Below are 20847 nucleotides of genomic sequence, written 5' to 3'. Positions count from 1 at the left end.
ATTCCAGAATAACTCTCCTGTTCTGGGATAGAAGTGACTTTATTCTGGAATAATTACACTGATTTGGCCATGGATTTGAATGTAAAACACCACAAAAACCCGGACAGAATTTATAGTGGGCCGCACACATCCAACCACCACCAACGGAAATCAGAGCACTCAGCCTCATCCACACACAGACTTCACGCCAGTTTAATTAACGTTGGTTTGAAAACCAACTGAGTTCAACTGGGGCAACCCCCCATCTTGAAGCTTTTATATTGGTTTAAAACCGTTTTTAATCCAGTGAGTTTGCGCCTATAAATTCACTAATGCAAGTTAACCCCCTATAAATCAGACAGGCTGAAACTGATTTGAGTCTCCACATGGGAGAATGAGACGGTTTAACTAAATCAGTTGAAAAACCACACCTTTAGTTAAGCCAGTGCAGCTTTGGTGTGTAGATCAGGTCCTATGGGCTTTGGATCAGGCCCTAAGCAGGCAGGAGATAGGTCACTAAGGCTCTGATCCTGCAATGAGCTCCACACACAGAGACCCCTTGTGCCCATGCAAAGCCCTTTGATTTCAGTGGGGCATCTGCATGTGTGAAGAGGCCTGCCCACAGTCCATCTTCTTACATCACAAAGTATAGTTTCCCTCAGTATTTCTTCTAGAGCTTTGTCTGATGGGATGTGGCTTTCAGAAGCACTTCCCATGGGGGTGGGAGAATTTCCCAGCTCAAAGGCAGTACAGGCGTGATTCCCACTCTGTCATGGGGACACTTGGACATTCAGATAACTAAGGTTTGGGATTTGAGGGTGATTAATAGAAGAGGTTTCAGAGTAGCAGCCGTGTTAGTGTGTATCCGCAAAAAGAACAGGAGTACTTATGGCACCTTAGAGACTAACAAATTTATTAGAGCATAAGCTTTCGTGGGCTACAACTCACTTCCGAAGAAATGGGTTGTAGCCCACGAAAGCTTATGCTCTAATAAATTTGTTAGTCTCTAAGGTGCCACAAGTACTCCTGTTCTTTTCAATAGAAGAGGGAGTTTGGGACACTTGAGTTTGATGTAGACCCCACTGGCAGGACATTTCCCTCTGCTATTCAGCCATAAATTCCTTTGCTCAATTTCACCCACACCCTAAACAAGTCCAGTGTTGACAGCCCTTCTGTGTCTGTGGATAGCCATCTCAGCCATTAGTCATTGCTCACCAAACAGATAATGGTATTCAGCTTCCATCCGAAGGGCTCACAAAGCACTTTGCAAAACATTAACCAACTCTTACACCACCACTGTAAAGTAGGTCTAGTAATCCCCAAGGGGGAAATCGAGGCACAGAGGAGTTAAGGCCCAGATCCTCAAAGGTATTTAGTTACACTTAACACTGATTGTGGCAGTTAAGTGCCTAAATACCTTTGGGTATGTCTACTCTCCAGCCGGGACCATGCCTCCCATCATGGGTAGACTAGACCGATTGATGGGCAGCATCAGCGTGGATGTAGCTAGCCACCTGAGATTGGTCCCGGAGTGTCAGGCTAGCCCACGCCACAACCTCCACATTGCTATTTTGAGTGCACTAGTCCCTGTCTGGGAAGCTGGCTCCCAGCTGCAGCGTGGATATCTTTGTATAGATCTGGGCCTAAGTGACTTGGAAAGCCCACGGCAGAGCCAGGAACAAAACCCATCTCTCCCGACTCCTCTTTGCAGAATTCTGATGGGGCCACGACATTATGGCTCTGCCAAGAGACCTGTACAGGGGAATAACGTGTGGTAGCGGCTCACTGACAAACAATCCTTCCCTTGCTGGCTGCATTTCCTTCTGCCACGTCTTTTCCTCAGCTCACACCACAGCCTGGCTCCTGCCCACCCCCGGATTCTAGTGCAGGCAGATCAAAACTGGCTAGGCCACGCTGTGTGAAAAAGCTGGGGGGCTGGATTCCCAGTTTGTTTTACTGGTGCCCCACACGAACGGCCGCGATTTTTAGACACACTTTTTAATACCATCCTTGTCTATAGCCATACTTCTATTTAATTGCCAATAGCAATAATACTTTGCACTGCTATAGCCCCTTCCACCGAAGAATCCCAGAATGCTTTGCAAGCATCAGGCCTCGTTACTCACATTCTGTCAGAGAGATGAGAATTATTTCTCCCATTTTACAGATGGGTAAATGGAGACGCAGCAGCAAAGCCAGGATTAGAACCATATCCTTTAGGCTCCCACACCCCTGCCTTAGCCAGTATGTTTTCAAAAGCACAACACTGCACGCATGGAGCTGGCTGGGCTTCGAACTGTAGGATAGGTGCCACAATACACTGGCATAGCAGCTGCTGGAGGGATGGTTATGCGTGGACAGGCTGGCTTTCAGTTAGCTAGCATGGGTGCAGTGAATTGTTCCAGGAGCAAACGATTCTATAACTACCATCCCTGAGATTCATGCATGTTCTCTGTCTCTTTAAAGCACACTGGGGATATTGATCAGAAACAGCGCTGCTGCCAGCCAGTGCAAATGCTACTGCTCGGCTGAAAAAGCTCAGTCTTGCAAACCAAATACTGTATTGATGCTAGTCTGCTATTCTCTTTGTATGCCTGAAGTTCGGAAGAAGAACTGACTCTCCACCAGCCCCACCCACCCATTTAATCATGTGAGCCCTTTGCTGCCCAGGCCAGCTGTTTAAAGGCCCTGTAGAGATAGTGCTGAGTCACACAGCTGAATCTTGGAACTGGAAAGCAAGCAGTTGTCCTAACTTTGGTGGCTTCAGTCAGCAGCATGGAGTGTGTGAGTCTTGTCTCTTTGTACCTGAGACTGTTGAGCTGGAAAGGGTTCGGGTTTTACTTGCAAGACAAGGGGATAGTTAGCTAGGTGTGGAATCCTGGAAGAAGGTTAACTGCTGGTGAGGGTGTTTGGGAGAGCTGTGGATCACATGCTGGGTGACCAGACTTCTGGTACACATACACCCCACTCATGTGACTTCTCTCTTAAGGCTCCCCCAGGGTGAGCTGCAGGGCTCTTATTCTGTTGCATCATGGAATAGAAGAATTTCTCTGAGGGGAAATGTGGGTATTGGGTTGGGCCATATGTCAGTGATAGTAGGAAAATGCATGATTGGACTATAACGTTGGACGGAAGGAACACTAGAGATGGATGAATTTTTATTTTGCAAGATATTTCCAAGTAGCTTTTGTTTTGAAGTGTTCACGATGGGCCACTTATTATTTATGTTGACAGTTTTCAGCACTTGTAGTGTCAGTAACTATACTAATGTTTCCAATGTCTTAGACAGTCTGGAAAGAATATCAAAGTACAATTTTTTTTCTTGCGAACTCTTACAAAACAGTTGTTGAAGATTGTAAAACATTTCATGCCTGTATAAAGCTTTTTTTTTTTTTTGGTTCTTTTAACTTAAAATAAAACCCCTTCAACTCAGGATAGGGGCAGGTCATCGACCCAACCTTGGCCTGTCAGCCCTCTCTAACTCAGAAATGCCGCTCTTAAATATTGCCTACCTTCCTCAGTCTTGGTGGCTGCCTCCTCCCTGATTCTGCGATCCGACCATGTTTCAGCCTGTGCTCCAGAAACAGAATAAAAGGGGATGACTAGGGAGCCAGGATAAGTAGGGCTTAGATACTATGGTGATAAGCTGTTTAGCAATCTGCAGATAGTAGCTGGTCTGACCTCAGCATTCTGGTGAAAATGGGAGATCTGGACAAAACAGAATAGACTATGCAGGTGGCTGGATATCCTCTTGGCTGATCCAACTAAAATGAGGACAGTTCAAGTTTCCGGAACAGCCAGCGCCTAGGGCAGCTCCACTAAATTGAGAGATCTGGCCTCTCCATTCGTCACTGACTCTATGTGCCCTGTAACACAGGGGTTGGGAAGGTCTGCCTGGCGGTGAGGGGTGAAGAGAGAAATGTCGCAGCTGTTCCTAGGCTCTGAACTGTCTCGTTCTCACCTCCTGGAGGAGGGGGTAAAAGGGAAAACTGTATCCAAATGAAGGAAAATGACCCTCTCTCCAAAACTGGAGGAGGTGATACTGGTGCAAATGCTACTGTTTCCACTGGTCTAATGCAACAGTAGCATGGCTTGACCTGACCAACGCCTTTGGGTCCATACCCCACCATCACATCTTTGCCACCCTGGGAGAGTTCGGGATGTCAGAAACCTTAATCCAGACCCTCCGGGACCTCTACAAGGACTGCACCACCACCATCCGTGCCATGGACGGAGAGACGGTTTTACTTGCAAGACAAGGGGCTTCTTTCAGAAAGGCAGCCAGGGAAAAATGCTAGTCAGACTCCCAGGGAAGAATTGAGCCCTCTTAACTCCAGTGCAGGGAAAGCCTAAGTGGTGGCAGGAGCAGCAGTGCAGGCTTCCCGGTGTGTGTTACATCCCCAAATCCCCATGGGCTGCAGCTAATGAGGGTACCTCTAGTCCAGTCTCTGGCCCATTCAGTCCTTGACCTCTGGACAGACTGCTAGCCATCAGGCCAGTTAGTGCCTGTGGCTGGGAACACTTGGAGTCCTGCCCCATGGGAACTGGACGGAGACCAACAACCCTCATTTCATAGGCCACTGAACTGTGGTTGCATGTTAATGATTCTGGTCGCTGACTGACATGGGGGGTGGTTTGGAACTTGTCTTGCCTCCAGGTCACACTCAGCACTTATTTCTTGTGTCCCCTGTGGTATTGCCCCTCCCTTCAAATTGAGAAAGTAGGTCTGTTGATCCCCGAGCGGGCAGGCTAATATGTTTGTGGCTTGACTCCCTTAGGGACTGGTTGCTACTCACTTGAATATCCAGGCTGGAGAGTGCATCAAAGTGAAGGGGAAGATCTTGCCGGAAGCCAAGGGGTGAGTTGGGAAGCCTGGGAGGGGTTAGATGTTACATCATCGTTTAGGTAACCACTGGGGATTGACTTCTTCCCTTAGCACATGACAAGGGTAGGTGCTAGAGGTGAATCTGCCTCCGGCCATCTACAGCTCTCTCTGTTGTTAGGTCTGTCTCTGCATTACAGAGATGATGGATCCAGACTCCGGTGGGAGGGGCTGCGTAGTGTGATTGTGTGTCTGATTGTCTCTTCCACGCCAGGTTTGCTGTGAATGTGGGGAAGGACCGCAGCAACCTGGTGCTGCACTTCAACCCACGCTTCGACAGCCACGGGGATGTGAACGTCATTGTGTGCAACTCCATGGAGGATGGGATGTGGGGGACAGAGGAGAGGGAGACGGACTTCCCCTTCCAGCAGGGTGACAAGACTGAGGTGAGGGCCCGGGAGTGGGGAACAAAGCTGTGCTAAGAGGGCACTTGATTTGTGGAGCCGGGGTCCTTCTGGACCCAGGGGGTTCCTAGCCCTACATTCCTGCAGCACTTTTCATGCCAAACAGCAAAGCACTTCACACTAATTAAATAGGCCTCTCTTCACTCGGGCGAAGGCACCAGTGAGGCCCCTTGAGATTTTGGGGTACCCTCTAGCCAGATCTGGGGGAGATTAGGCTTTCTCCCCCTCGGGACAGACACTAGTCGAGGGAAGAGTAGCTAATGCTGTCTGGGGAGGCTCCTGGTTAACACAGCTCTAAGAGGTGGTGGGGATTGGCTGCCTGCGTTGTTGGTTCTAATGTGCCTACTCCTTGCAGATCTGCATCTCCTTTGACACAGCAGAGCTGACCGTGAAACTGGCTGGTGACAAGGAGATCGTGTTCCCCAATCGGCTGGGCCTGGAGAACATTGAGTACCTGGCTATGGAAGGTGACTTTGCCATCAAAGCCATTAAGTTTAGCTAACTGCTTAGTCCTATTCCTTCCACCTCCCTGCTCAGTGAAATAAATCTAAACTTGCCATGTCTGCTCGCTCTGTGCCATTTCCTCTGCTCTAGCCAGCTTGCCTCTCCTGCACTAAATAGGAATGGCTAATTGCACCAGGAGCCAACACTTACCTAATCACCAGCCCTGAGACACCTATTCCCCACTTAAAGAAAACTGATGGTATTCTAACAGTCCTGCTGCTGCCTACTGTAAATGTTGCCTCTTAGCTGAAAGAGGCAATTAACTCCGCTCATCTTCCCCCCTGCACACCCCCATGAACTTCTCACTGTTAAAGGATACTGCCCCCACCTCCTGCAGTGATCATCTGCTCAGCTATTTAAATGCAGTTGTGGCACTAGGGCTGAATCCCCGAGTTGGTTGGCTGTCCTAGTTTGCTGGATTTCAGGCAGCGTACAAGTCCTACTTCTTTGATAGCTGGGGTTGTTAGACTAGGAGGCACGACAGGTAGGTATGGTCTGACTGCAGTCCTTGACAAAGTGGCTCAGGCTTTGAAGGACTGCCTTTCTCCTCACAACTCTACTAGTGGTGTTCCTCAGTGGGAGGGAGGGCAGCATAGGAGTCTCTTATGTATCTCCTGCCGAGGGGAGAAAGTTGCGGGGGGGGGGGGGTTAACTGGGCAGGTGTCAATGGGGACTTGTCATTGGGAAAGTGCTCCAGCTCAGGGCTGGGGAGACCCTGTTGGTGGAATGGGGCTCTGGGAGTGGGAATTGGAGCGGAACGAGAACCTGTGAAATACTTTAGGGTGGGGTTTTTTTTTTTTAAACCACTCTAGTAGTCAGTTTCTTGGGGACGGGGGGGGAAAGAGACACACCAACTCTGGGAGACTTTTTAAACCACTTCTGGTGGAGCTCAAAGGATATGGGGTGGGGGGAGAGCATGCTGCTGTTCCCACCTTGCTCTTCTAGCTTCGGCTGACTGAAGTGTTGCTTAGCCACTGCCAGAGGCAAGGTTTCTTCCTGACTCTGCTAAATGCCCTCTTCCAGCTAGTGCCCCAGCCTCCCTCACAGCAATGTAGCCAAATAAAAGTGGGATGGCTGAAGAGCCTCTGTGGCCACTACACACAGCATTCAAAGATTGTGGTGGTGGTCAGCACCACAGCAATATGGGGGCAGGGGTTAGAGCTGACCTCCCCAATAAGCAGAGAGGAGAGGAGCTGGGAAAGGCAGAGAACAGACTGAATGAATGAATGCAGCTGGCTAGTTGTTCTCCTGTCTGTGCCCCTGAAAAGAGGGAGAGGAGTCAGGATAGGGGCTAATCCTGCTAAACTGGGACCCACTCAAACTTCCTCTCCATATCACCTGCCTTTGCCCTCTGAGTTAGGCATGCAGCAGGAATACTTACAGCAAAACTGTCTGCTTCCCCACAGCCCAGACTGAACTCCCTCCCGGCTGCTGCCTCGAAGCCAAGAAAATACCCCTCTCCCCAGAGCTGGAGGAGACAATGCTGAGGCAACTGCTGCTGGGTCCTCTGGCCAAATAAGGCCCAATCATGCCTTGGCTAGGCCTTCAGCTGAAGGTCATTATCAAAGATGGGGGTTCCAGGAACATTCTGGCTGCGCAGCTGGGCCTTTCACAGCAGAACACCCCAAGCCCTTTGGGTAGGGAGGGGCAGCAGAATGATCTGATGTCCCCGACAAATGGACTATACCTGGATCTTCCACTTAAATCAATTCCTGGAGGGCTGGGCTGTCTTGGAGGAGTGTGCTGGGGAGAGGGGGGCCTAATACACTTTATCCCCTCTTAGGATGGGAAGCTGGAGGTTTTCTGTCAAGCTGAGCTGGTGTCCTACAGCAATTGAGGTGCAATTTTTCCCAAAGAACCTGGGGCTGGAGGGGAGAAGGCTGTCATACTCAGGACCAGAGACACTATCATTCTGCCTCACCCTGGCTGCAGGATGCCTGAGTCACCGGGGAGCAGGCTTGCTCTTAGAAATGCCTGTCTCCTAGGGCAAGGATGGGGTCTGCCCCTCCAACTAGCCCATTCAGAAACAGCTTCCCAGAAGCTACACTCTCCCCTCCTCTAGCTGTGCGGGAAGCTCATGGGCAGCGTGAGCATGGAGCATTCTGGGAGCTTTCTCTGCCACACCAAAAGGTATGTTTGTTTCCATGGCAGCCCAGCATGGGAATGGCTCCAGTGCTAGGAGCTGTACAGTGCAGGTGTCTAACTCTCTGCTCCCTGCCTCTCCAGGCTTGCTCAGAACATGGGGCAGGACTGATGCTGCACCTCCACCCACGCTTCGACTGCCAGCAGGGTCATAGTGTGCAACTCCAAGCAGGCTGGGAGGGATGTAATCCAGGCCGGCTAAGCTATGGCCTCCATCCTTGTATTGGGGGAACACTGGCTGCCGCTCTCCCACTCAGATTTCCCCTGTGCTTTAAGCCAAAGCCGAGGTGGGGAAGGAGTCTTAAGAGAGAGACCAGAGGAAGGAAGAGAGGAAACCATGGAAACTCAGGTCCCCTGAGGGACAGGCGAGACTTATCCCTATTGCCCTTCCCCAGGTGCTCAGAAGGTAGCTCTTGGTGCATGAATGGTAGGTGCCTTGCCCTCTCACCCTTTAAGATCATACCTATTCACTTGACCCATCTGGGGCCAGCTGGTACCACTCCCTCTCTCACTTTTGGGTTTACTGACCTGCTCACAGATGTTGGCAGCTTCCAGTGCTCTGAATACAACAACTGCAAAGAGCTCAGGGGGGAGGGAACCGTGTGGTGTGCAGTACTTCCTGTGGGAAGCCCTGAGGGGGGAAGTGACGGGAATGGCTGAACCTCCAGAGCCGTAACTACTCCTGTTGTTACCAAGGAGGCTGGTGTATCGAGTTAACAATAGGTGTCTAGGCTGGCTCGTATTATACTAGCAGCATAATAAAACCTTTGCTAAACAGAACAGGATAAAATAGGTGAGAGAGAAATATTACACTCAACCGCTGCCCATGCTACCCAGCTACATGACTACTTAGACTCCTGCTAGCTCTCATTGAGCTAAGGTAAATATGTGTCCCCAAGCTGGGAATCGCTCCTAGTGTAGACATAGCCTAGCCCTGCCACTAGAGGGCACTCAAAATGTGTCCACAACTGCTGATTTGACACTCACCCCGACTCCCATAATCTACGACATTCCAGTCTTGGTTCCGGTAGATAGGTCCACGACACACACAGAGCTACTCTTGCCGCGCTTCACTTATTTATATGCAGCTTAACTCATGGGACATGCAGAATTGCTACATTTCAGACCCTTGGTAAATCCACTTCAAAGGGTAAAAACACCTGGTTCCTAGAGACATTTTCACATGTGACTTAAGCCCTTAGGCCCAGAACTTCAAAGGTACTTAGGCACCTAACTCCCACTGAAATGGGAATGAGGCCCCTAAATACCTTGGGAGGATTTGGGCCCTAGGCTCCTACCTCTCTTAGAAAGTCAATGGGCCTTAGGCTCCTAAATCACTTAAGTGCTTTTGAAATTTTTACCCTAGAGCCCTGTCAGACTATGATTGCGCTCATGCTTTGGAGTCCCACTCAAGGTGGGGACTATGGTGTGGCTATCCAACAGGGTTCTCAGAAAAGTTTCCCTGTCCAGTCTGCTCAAGGAAACTGAGCCGCAGCCCAGTTCGTAATACTGTGTTCGTACATGGTCGTGGTCAGCCTGGTTTCAATCATAGCGCTAAAAAGGCCTACATTCAACTCAGCGCTTTCATCTCTGGGCAAACTCAAAGCACTTTACTCTCTGCCCCATCCACAGTTGCTTGTGATTGAAGTTAACCCTCCTAATGCATTACAGCAGAAGGGCCTTGTTCATTCAGCTGTTCCAAATTTGATGCTTAAGGTGATAACAAGAACATCCAGCAGTTACATAGCACTTTTCATCAGTAGATCTCAAAGTGCTTCACAAAGGAGGATGGTAACATTAGCCCCATGTTACAGATGGGGAAACTGAGGCACAGGGTGGTGATGTGACTTGCTCAACATCACACAGCAGGCCGGTGGCTGATCCAGGAATAAAATCCAGGTCTCCTGAACATGAGTTCAGTGCTCTGTCCACTAGAGAACACTGCCTCCAGGTAGGCCACTCTTAGATTCTCTAGGAATCTTGCAGAACTGCATAGTCTACTTAACCCCTGGAGAGTGTCTGGAAAAAGTGAAGATAAGTCACGGCAGGGGAGAGTGAAGCCTGCAGGGGAAGTGAAGATTAGGAAGGTATGATGCTGCTAGCCATGGCTGAAAACATTTAAACAAGGAGGAAAAGGGCCTAGCCACCAATGTAACATTTAGCATTAACTAGACATGCTGGTAACTGGAGCTGGTTGACATATTTGCACAAAAAAAAGTGTTGTTATTGAAAAACAGCCTTTACAAAATGAAACTTTTGGAAAACATCGTCGATATTATTGAAATTTTCAATGGTTTTTTTAAAATTATTTTTATCCAAATAATGTTTTCATTTACCAAAAACTGTTTTTGTACTGCAAACTGCATTGTCAGTACACAGACATTTTTTGAAAAATTTGGTAAAACAAATGGAAAATTTTACCAAAATTGGCAAGTGGATCTATTTTGAATCCTGCCAAATAGAAATGTCAACATTTTTTATTACCTCCCTTCTCCCGTATTTTGACCTCTATTAATAAACTCTTTAAGCTGGTTCCTATTTACTCCAGCTGAAGATTTGATTCTCTGGATTTCAGTTCTAAGACACATTTTTGCACTGGAACAAATGAGAAGGAAAAAAAGTACCTTTACTTTCTCTTCCCCCTTCATTTGATTTAAGAGACATCAGTTTATGGAGTATTTGGTAGCACTTCTTTTATTGTCAGTATCAGTTAAGTGGTTCTTACATGTCAACAAATACGTATTTCAAGTAATAATTACACATAATGCTATATGATAACAATAACCTTAAATTGTAAACTGATTGGCAACCTCTGGCAACCCCAACATAGGAGGAAAAAAGTCATTTTAAGAATCACTCACTGAAAGCAGCTGAAAATATGACGTGTAGCCAAGCTGTGAAAAGCAAGTAAAATTGTCTGTATGCAACAATCAGATTGACTGACTCAAACTTTCAAAATTTCCTTTATGATCAACTGGAAAATAATTGTGCCCTTATCCCTGGGTCCAAAGAGGCATCTCTCTCTCTTCTCCCCCGAACCCCTTTCCCCTCCAACAGACTGCAAAAGGGTGACAGCAACTAATGCAACACTATCAAAGAACAAATCTAGCTAAGAACATGTGCATCATCTTGGCACTACAAGCAGGCTGCTCCAACTCTCTTTTTGCATGGTAACATGGCATGGAAGAGAAGGAGGCATTCGTTAAGATTTCAGTGTTGGTGCACGAGACGCTAAAGAGCCTCAGTGCTAGCTAGAGATGGTGTTGGCCTCATGTGGACAGGCTGCTGGTCTGGCTGTGGCCTAGCTGAGCAGATTATTCCTGACCTCACAGGCCAAGTTCTACCCTCAGTTAAATGCCGGCAACGTGTACCGAAGATTCATGACTAGCGAGGGCAGAATTTGTCTCCACCTGTTGGGGGTAAGTGGGGGATCCCGGTGCCCACATTAGCCGCATGAATACATACAAATACATAACACGAGTGATCTTCATGAGGCAGTGACATTGCATTAGAAAACCCCTGAGTGTTGTGCTCTGACAAGGGAGGCACGGCCTACCCAAGTGTAAGTGCAGTCTGAGGGAAAACGGGAGCACCGAGGCTGCAAGAACACGGCCAATCCGCACTGCCAGAATACCGAGAGATTGACCTTGGGGTTTGTATTACACACTTTAGGTTGGTTATAATGGAAGCACCTTTTGTCTGTTAATCGAGGCTAGCCTTCAGGCCAGCCTGGGAGAGGGCAGTAGGAGAGGTGGGTATGAGAAACAGATATGCCCCTAATCTGCTCATTTTCATTTATTAATATTAGTATCTATTATTTGTATTACTGTAGCACCTAGGAACGCTAGGCATGGAGCAGGGCCCCACTGTGGGATCCACTAGGAAAAACTTTTGCTCTCTCCTGTCTAGGAGAGGCCCTGCCTGGCTCCACATGCGGACATTTAGAACTTGTGCAAAGTGGGGGTAAAATGCTATCGGGTTGATCTGCTGGCTTTTTACATCCACTTTACACAAGTCACACCAAGGAGAGGCCAATGGCGAATCAGGCCTGGCACTACAAGGCATTTGCTATCAGATGGTCTCATGTACAACGTTCACAGACAATGAAGTCCCTTTCAGCAGCCAACCTGGGCATGGTTTTAGTCCTGGGGAAAATCTTGTACGTGTGGTTGCCGAATCCACCGCCCCATCCTCCACCATTGACTTTGTACTGTCCGTTTTTAAAGGAAGCAAATCCGAGTTTTGATGACTGGGACTGCGTTGATTTCAGGCCACACAGCATGTTATGACAGCCGAAAGCAATTCCAGCCACCCCCTGCAGCATGTAACTACTCTGTTAATGGAGGTATTTGAGGATTTACCAAGCGCTGATTTAAAAGTCCCGTTGTAATTACGCAACACACTGCAGGATTGTGCTGTCTGACACACGCCTCCATCCTCTTCCAATCTACAGCACTAGCCCTGGCTGCCGTGACATTTACACAGTTTCACTGCTTTTCAAAAATACCCCCTCGGGATGTAGGACACTAATTTCTTTCACAAGGCCAGAACCTCAGCTGAAGTCAATGGAGCGGTGCCGATTTACGCCAGCGGAAGGCCTGACCTGCATTCCTTACCGAGAGAACCAGCAGAAATTGGCCAACAACAAGTAGGTCACCATTGGAAGAGTTAAAACAGGAACATTTGCATCCCAGTCCACTGCATAGAGACTGTAGTCCCCTCCCCCACACCTCACATGTCTCATTAGTTAAAACAGCAGCATTCTGTTGGGGGCTCTTCAGAATTGTTGTTTTAATAGCAGGATCGAATAAACCAGCCACTGCCCACAAGGAAAGATGGGCCATGTTAACCCATCATTGGACCCTACACAAACGTACATTTCAGGTTCGGCCCGGCCGCCCCTCTGTCATGGCTTTGCAACCTGGCGCGCAGAGTCACGGTGCCGCTCAGGTCTGGCCCGTCCATTTTGGGTTCCCCCCAGGAATGTGGGCCCTAGGTACATGCCTTGGTTGCCTATGTGTTAATCTGGCCTTGAGCATTGTCTGCTGAGAACGACAGTCCGGGAAATATGGGCCATGACCCCTTAGCACCAAAATAAGCTCATGCACAGCCAAGGGCTGAGGCTTGTGTTCCGAAGCCAGGCCGGGGAGCACTGGGCAGAAAAGGAAGAGGTGTGGGCAGGAGACATGCAGGTCCCCCACCGAGGGGCTTCCTCACTAGGGAAAAGCAGGATGTTCTTAACGAAGCTGAGGTAAAATCCTAGTGAAGACGAGGCAGTATGTAGCTTTCATGAGTTAGCAGATCAAGATAAAGACTATGGGGGATCTTAGGACTTACCTTGACCTGATAACCAAACTGTTTGGTCTTCACTCGGATTTTACCTCACGTTACCTAGGAGGGCGGGCGGCACAGCCCCAGCCCCCCTCAGCCCCAGGAGGGAGGGCAGTGCAGCCCCAGCCTTCCCCCCCCAGCGCCAGGAGGGCGGGCAGAGCGGCCCCAGCGCTGGAGCACGAGGGCAGGTGGCCCGGCCTGAGCCGGGGCCACCGCACGGGGGAGCCGCAGAGCAGGAAGCAGGAAAGGGAAGGCATGGGGGGGGGGGGGGCCGAGCGTGGGCGGGGCCCCACCTGTCTGTTTGGGGAGTGCTATGATACTCACCTGATAGCCTGCCCCAGAACGAGCACAGATTAGTGACACCAGAAGCCAGGCGTTACGGTTTCTCTACCTTGGGGGCTGCACTCACATCCACTGCCAGCAGGCAGTGATTTGCAAGAGCCCTGGTGCTGCTGTCTCCACAGCTCGAGGATGGCTAGGCACAAAACATTCCCAATGGCTCAGCTTCCCCTCCCCCCTCTGGTTCGGACAGCTGGGATGACTTAGTCCAGATTTGTTCCGCAGGGAGGAAGATCAAAACAGAATATGGAAGATATCAGATTACAGAATGAGTCAGCAGCAAGATCACTCTCTCCAGGGCCAAAACCACGCATGTGAGCCGGGAATGTAGTGCAAAGGCACCCAGGAGAAGGAAGAGCACCTGTACCTTTTCCCTAAATCAGTCATGATTCAGCTGGCAAAGGGAGAACAGAGTGAGTGTTTGGATCCCAAACAGGGAAGCTGCTTTAGAACTGTACATGAAAATACCTTATTTAGTCCTAGCCCAAAGCTGTCAATTATGTTTTCACGTGGTTGACTTAAGTTTTGAATGGAATCCAGCCTTGTAAAACACAACATGGTGAATCTCTTCTGAACAGGGAGAAGATCTGTCCGCTTGTCACCACCTGAACTTTTGGCTTCAGCAGACTTGCCCAGAGGAAAGAAAGAAAAGCAAAATTGCACCACTCCTGGCCTCCTCCCATCTCTCGCTTGTGACAAATCACCCCAAGAAACAAAACCAAACCATGTCCATCACAACACACAGGTCATGAATATGTCAGCATGTGAGAACATGCCAGGGGACCTTCACAAGCCTGTCCTGGGAGGTCCTGCTACAGTTGCTCCCAGAAAACACACTCTGAGCTGTTTCAAACACAACTATTTTGCCAAATGTTTACATGTTTGCTTGTTACTCACAGATCTGGCAAACAGAGAGATTGTTCAAGGCTATGTGCATATTGACCCTTGTGAAAGAGCATTCTAAACAGTTAGTAAATACAGCCCCACCCTCTGCTAGTGAGTTGACACCCCCTGAAACTCTATTCAGAGATACAGCAAATCAAAAGAGAGCTGGTCAGGGAATTATTTCCCCCATGAAAGATCTCGGGTAACATTTTCAAAAGTACCTAGGTGACTTTAGGAGCTGAACTGCCATTGACAATCAGTGGGGCATAGGCTCCTAGAGTTACTCAGCTGCTTTGGATGAAAATTTCTTAACTGTCTCTAGTTTTTAGCCACTGGTGGAGGTGTGCTGCTGCAGCTGCATCTGTTCAAACCCCAAGTCTAGACGGGCATCCGCGATACACTGTGACGGGCATCCTGGGTAAGCTACCCCGTGTGAGACATGTTTCGTGTGTCTACATTAGGGGTTTGCACCGGTGCAGCCACATCACTGTAGCTACACTCATGGCTGAAAGCCTAATGTTCTGACTTGTTTCAATGCATTGCAATGTGCCTCTGCACCGGGCCCGCACAGCTGTTCCATGTACGTTCTTCTCTATACAATGAAGAGGCTTCCACTTTATGCTACTTCTAATTAAGGGAACAGGAATGCATTGTGGGAAATGAGGCAATAAATAGGTTTCCTCTCTCAGCTAAAGGCACTTAGAAGCAAACTCATGGAGACTGATCAATGTTTAATTTTCTCCAGGTACATTTCAAAATGTTCTTTCCCCAATCTGCTGACTCCGAAAACTCCAGAGAGTTAGCAGAACAATGCTTATATAAGGCTGTGCAAAATTCCTTCCTTAAACCTGAACCTTAACTCATAGCAATGAAACACAGGACAAAAGGATGGTGGAACTTCCTTCAGGAAGATTGCCAGGAATGGGTACCCAAAATACATCATCCGCATGAATGTACAGACAGTGCTAGTTGCTCAGAGTTTAGTAACAATAAAAGGATCCATTCTCTCCTTGATATATGCTTATAATTCCAGAATGGACAGTAATTTACTTTCCGCTGTATAAATGTAAATGATCATTTTCCTCAATGACAGTTGCTTGTGTGATTGGAGGTTAATCTCTAAACGACTTATATACTAACCCCAGTGCATACACACAGTGACAACTGACTTCACCAGAAGCTGAGCGTGTGGACTAAGGGGAGTATGAGCCAGAAGGCCAGATCCTCAGCTGGTGCAAATCGACACTGAGTAAAGTGACAGACCTATCTAGAGCTAGGGGACCTTTAAAGGGAGGTTCTCTCTGGCTTGAGGGGCCTTACGAAACATTTTGTGGGACAGAACCATGTTCACGTCGAGAAGCAGCTAAAATGGTCCTTTTTGTTCTGTTTGGACTATCCCTAGTTTCTTCCTTTCAAAAAAATTCCACATGCCGTAGTGACATGCAATTGCTTTGTTCCTCCAAAGACATCCTGTAACACCCAGGGCAGATCACCTTCAGGGTACGTGAGGGCTGAAATTTCATATGGCAGCAAGGGAGTAGTACTGTATGCCATGCTTCCCAAGGCAGCAATACATTTGAAGCCTGCAGGGAGCACTTGCTTCAGAAAAAAGGGCCTTAGAAACAGCAGTGGAGACAGTGCACGCTCTCATTGTCACCGTTTACTGTTGAAACACATAAATTAATTGAATGAAGGTCTTACAAACCATGCATGTCAGAGCCTTTGGGGGCACTGGTATCTGAGGCCCTCTTGCAGTATGATGGGATGAACAATCACACACTCAAGACGGGAGCAGCTTAAACAGCAGCAGCAGCAGCGGCGACATAAAATCTCTATGAGGTTAGACCAGAGTGACCAAAATGTGTCTTGTGAGTCAAATGTAGCCCATGGATTTCTACAATGCAGTCTGTGGACGCCCTCAATCTTTAATAGGGAGGGTGGTGGAAACAGTTGATGATACATGTGCAACACCTTGGAGAACTAGAGGTCCCAGAATTCAATGCTCCATAAGTGAAATAACACCCACTGCCTTAAAGAGGAGACCATTTCCAATCTGCTTTGCTTAATGCAAAATACCTGCAGCCCTGGAGCTCTGGGTAAGTTGCTCAAGTGATGTTCAGTTGAGCAAATTTGGTTGTCCCAGGTTAGACTGACTGAGAAATGACTCACTAACTCTACAGTCAGAAACCCCATTTATCTAACTAGGACAAATGAGCTTTTGGGGGTAGGCAGAAGACTTAAATGCAAGCTATTCACGCTGGGGCATGTAACCCACTGTTAGCCATTAGAGGATTTCAGATAAGATGGGTCCAGATAAACGAGGTATTACTGTTTTAAAAAAATATGCTGGTATGTACATCATCCCCTTTAGAAAAAGCAACCTATATGTAATGCCCTTTAAAGACCCTCTCCCAAATCAAACTAACAACCTTCAGATTGCTTTTAGCACAGATCTTGCCTTTGTATTGTCTTAAATAATCTGTGAATCCAGAACCAGAAGGGAATCTTTTTGCTTCATTCTAACTTTGACTCCTGAGTTGCTTGGTTCACACAAGTGCTTGTTTAAACTCTGGATGTATCAAGCCACGGGATCCAGAAGAGGATAGATTATACTTTGCTGGGCAAAGTCTCCTTCGCAAGGACACTTACTGGTACATTCAGCAAATGTTGAAACAGGTTGAAGCTTTTTCTGGTAGCCCTTTATTATGTAAAAAGCCCCTGAAAAGATGCTCCATTCTAGGGTGCGACTATCTTTGGAGATTCCTCTTTTTGTTAAGTTTTCACAAAATACAAAATTAAATGCATTTTCTACTTACAGAACCAAGGCTCAAGTAACTGACTAGCATATGTACAACAACTTACACTTTGTCTTGTTTTTTAAAAATATAAATATCAATAATGTTCAGGAGTATCATGGGTTGGTTTTATTTTTAAGGCTTCATTCTTTCAGATCCTTCATTATTTAACGACAGTGCCTCACTTTGATTGAGGTGTGGGGGCAGGGGGGAGCAGAGGCAGCCACACCATGTTACCAAAGATGACATGTTTGTTCATGATAAGCTGGCCCATTCAAAAATAAGTGCCTCTTCCTCATACCTTGTAGCCAGAGAAATCGTTCACCTCCCTCTAGCGTGAGCCAGGTTAGATTAAGTTTTCATAGTGAGCTCTCCGGGCGATGGCATAGGGAGAGGAATGCAAACTGTTTTTTTCCTTCCTTGAATTCTCCTTTTAAACCCATCGCTCCATTGTAATTGTTGAGAGCTCTCCAAAAAGTACTCCGATTAAATAAACTCAAGCAGAAGAGCTGTACCCGAGGCTTGTCTGGGAAAGGTTAAAGTGAAGAGGCCGATGGTGCAGGTAAACTACCGCTGACCCCCGGGGGGGTTGTGACTGCTGTGGCTGGAGCCGCTGCTGCTGTTGTGTCCATGGGGATGAAGTCTGTAGGGAGGCTTTCCGTCAGGCACTTGAGCTGTTCCTGACCCAGTTTAATCTTGTCGTCCAGCTCCCGTTGCTCTATGAGAAGTGCGGACTTCATCTTCACAAAGTGCTGGTACTCCTGGAGCTGCTCCTCCGAGAGGTAATTGCCCAAGATGTCCAAGACCACACGTTCTCGCCGGTCCAGGTTCTCCTTCAGCTCCCGGGCATCCTCGTGCTGGCCAGCCAGCAGCTTCCTTTTCTCAGTCAGAGAGCTCTGCCACATCAGAGACAGGGAGTTAACATCACAGTGCTAATCCAACGACCTCTTCCCCTCCCCACAGACAGCCTTTCCCTCCTCTGGCAGTGATGGCCTGGGGACTATGCTTCCCCCATACATGGTCACACACATGGAGAAGGGGAATAACATTTCAATGTGGATCAAACATGAATCCTACTCAGTCATATTCTGAAATTGTTTGGTCAACATGGTAATATCTTTTATTGGACCAACTTCTGTTGGTGAGAGGGATAAGCTTTCGAGCTTACACAGAGCTCTTCTTGTCTCACTCACCAAGCTTGAAAGCTTGTCTCTCTCACCAACAGAAGTTGGTCCAATAAAAGATATCACCTCACCCACCTGGTCTCTCTAATATCCTAGGACCAACACTGCTATAACAATACTTCATACAGCATGCTCAACATGGTGCAGATGGGGTTCGAAATTGTTAACAAAACACAATCAAGCCATGGTTTCTACCATGCTTTCTCCCCTATGCATGGTCTGGCCAAACAGAGTTAAAACATGCTTAGCTGGAGCCAGGAGACCACCATTTGTCTAGCTATGTGCTGCTTCGTCTGCAGTTCAGCTTGCACAGCTGATGGTAAGACCAGCCAAAAACAAATGCTTTTTTTTAAGTTGCCAAGATGCATGGGGTGAGAGTCATTTGTACAAAATATCAGCCAAGATTCATGGGGCCAGAGTCATGTTTACAAAGGTTTATACCTATGGAACAGGCTCAACTGTTGGCTTCACTTTGGAGGCTACAATCCTATATATGGCTGGGAGTTTCAAAAGGTTCCTAAGAGACTTAGAGGCCTGGTTCCCGTTGACTTTCACTGGGAGTCAAGCACCTAACTCCTTGAAGCCCATTTGAAAGTTCCATCCTATATGTGCGTGTTCTTCTAATCACCCGTTTGTTCAGCACTCTCAAAAATCACCAACGTTCTAAAGTTTACAAAAAGAGACATACCCGCTCTTCAGGATTCACATCTTCACCTAGGCTACTCAGAACGTTTTCTACCCGGGCCAGACGCCCTGAGAGGGAGAGCAAGAGGTTCACCACTTTATCCAGGTCGCCTATGAACATCTTGTATTTGTCAAACTCGTTGGGCTTGCATAACTCGCTGATCAACACCTCCACCTCCTCTCCCAGGGCATTATTCAGCTTGATGTCTGCTAGCAGGCTCTCCTTAGCTTCCTTCAAGATCTCCAGTTTGTGGGACAAACTCGCGATGAGCTCAGCCTGGTAGGAGGGAAATATTATTACTGTTCTTTATGGTGTATGCTGTGCTGTCGGTGTGACCATATGAAAACATGGCCCTGGTCCCATTAGAATGAAAATTCAACAAATGCTGACAATGGTCACAGAGGGATGAGCTGGAGAGAGAGGAGGAAATGGAGGAGACAGTGAAACTCAATGTGAGAAATTTTGAGCTGTTGGCCGAATGATATTAGGATATCTCTTTACTTGTCTAGTAGCCCAAATCGTAACCTGCTTTTGTAATGATTGGGCAAGATTTTTGGTGCCACATCTTGATGCACCACTTGATATACCTTAAAGGGAATATTGAACTTCCCTTCCTTTGTAAAGTGTTTTGAGATCTCTGGATGAAGAGTGCTTTATAAGATTGTATATATTGAAATCAATGGGCGTTAGGCACTTAAGTACCTTTATCACACTCCCACACCTTCAGGATTCTTGTTTGCATGTTACGTTTTGCATTGTCCTTTGTTCAAATAAATATTATTTTAAAAATTGATTGAAAAAAGGGAGCAACCTTGACTAATTAACCAAGACTCTGGCCTGGGTTGTTATGGTGTAACAAATGCCAGGGCTGGAAGTTGTTAGCTGCATAGTGCACGCTGGATCAAAAAGCCTCCAGGCAAAAGAGGAAAAAAAAGTGTCATGTTTTTCCTTCCTATATTTCTCCCTCTTAGAATGCACTATAAAGTGCTAAGAGCTAGGGGCTCCGAAGGACTTAGAAACCTCAGCATCAGGTGCAAGTGCCACTTTCAATTTCAGCTTCAGCCAGAGCCTTGGCAGAACCCACCGCCTGGGCTGGCGTGGCCCTCGGCAAAGAGAAACAAACCAGCATGTAGCTTTACCAGCTAAGGAGAGTTAAAGCTCCTTTTGTGAAAACCCCTGCAGCTGGTTCCAGTGAGAAAATCACCCTGAAGTGCAGCCATGCTGTGCATGTCCTGGAGTGCCTGATTCCGATTAGGATTTGGAAGAAAGCAATAAGTACATGTAGTCCCTGGTATGAGGCTGGTAACGCTATCGCTCTGCTTTCACTTAGCAGTAAGCCCCAGCAGAGTGTGCATTAGGAGCCGTTGGAACACCACATGTTCTGCTTTTGCTTTCAGCTTCCTGGGGAGTAACAATACATCATTATACATAGCTGAATATGCATTGCACACAGAGGCTACCGGGTACAATATGAGGTCTCCTTCCAAAGAGTAAGTCCCTGGGGTATTGAAACGTTTCAAGGAACAACCCTCTTTCTATCAGAAGCGCTGGTAATTTCACGTAGGCAGACTCTGTGCTTCAAATAAAGTGGATCTTTAACTACAGTCAAACAAATTGTCGTGGAAACCCTGGGGATGCTTGGAAGTGGTCTTTTAAAGCCAGGAGTTGCCCATTAGAGATGGTTTTCAATGCAAGCTTCCCTGTATCTAAATAATAC

The 20847-nt window shown here is 47.6% G+C and overlaps 2 protein-coding genes across 2 annotated transcripts in view; one reads left to right on the top strand and one right to left on the bottom strand.

Moving 5' to 3' along the window:
• The first annotated feature begins 2754 nt into the window (after positions 1-2754).
• LOC135879506 (16 kDa beta-galactoside-binding lectin-like) lies at positions 2755-5767 on the top strand. Its single transcript, XM_065405516.1, has 4 exons — positions 2755-2763; positions 4758-4837; positions 5076-5247; positions 5621-5767. Exons 1-4 carry the CDS (start codon positions 2755-2757, stop codon positions 5765-5767), a joined length of 408 nt encoding a protein of 135 aa, XP_065261588.1.
• A 12030-nt stretch (positions 5768-17797) lies between these two features.
• The window catches only part of SHROOM3 (shroom family member 3), a 249595-nt gene continuing 246545 nt past the window's right edge, over positions 17798-20847 (bottom strand). The window contains exons 10-11 of the mRNA XM_065405263.1: positions 19134-19406; positions 17798-18157 (exon numbers count right to left, since the gene is read on the bottom strand). Coding sequence (XP_065261335.1) covers positions 17798-18157; positions 19134-19406 — 633 coding nt within the window. The remainder of the gene's footprint in view (positions 18158-19133; positions 19407-20847) is intronic.

Source organism: Emys orbicularis, chromosome 5 (assembly GCF_028017835.1).
Source record: "Emys orbicularis isolate rEmyOrb1 chromosome 5, rEmyOrb1.hap1, whole genome shotgun sequence".
NCBI classification, from domain to species: domain Eukaryota; kingdom Metazoa; phylum Chordata; order Testudines; family Emydidae; genus Emys; species Emys orbicularis.
The sequence above is the reverse complement of the archived record's forward strand: the minus strand, read 5'-3'. Positions and strand labels throughout refer to the sequence as shown.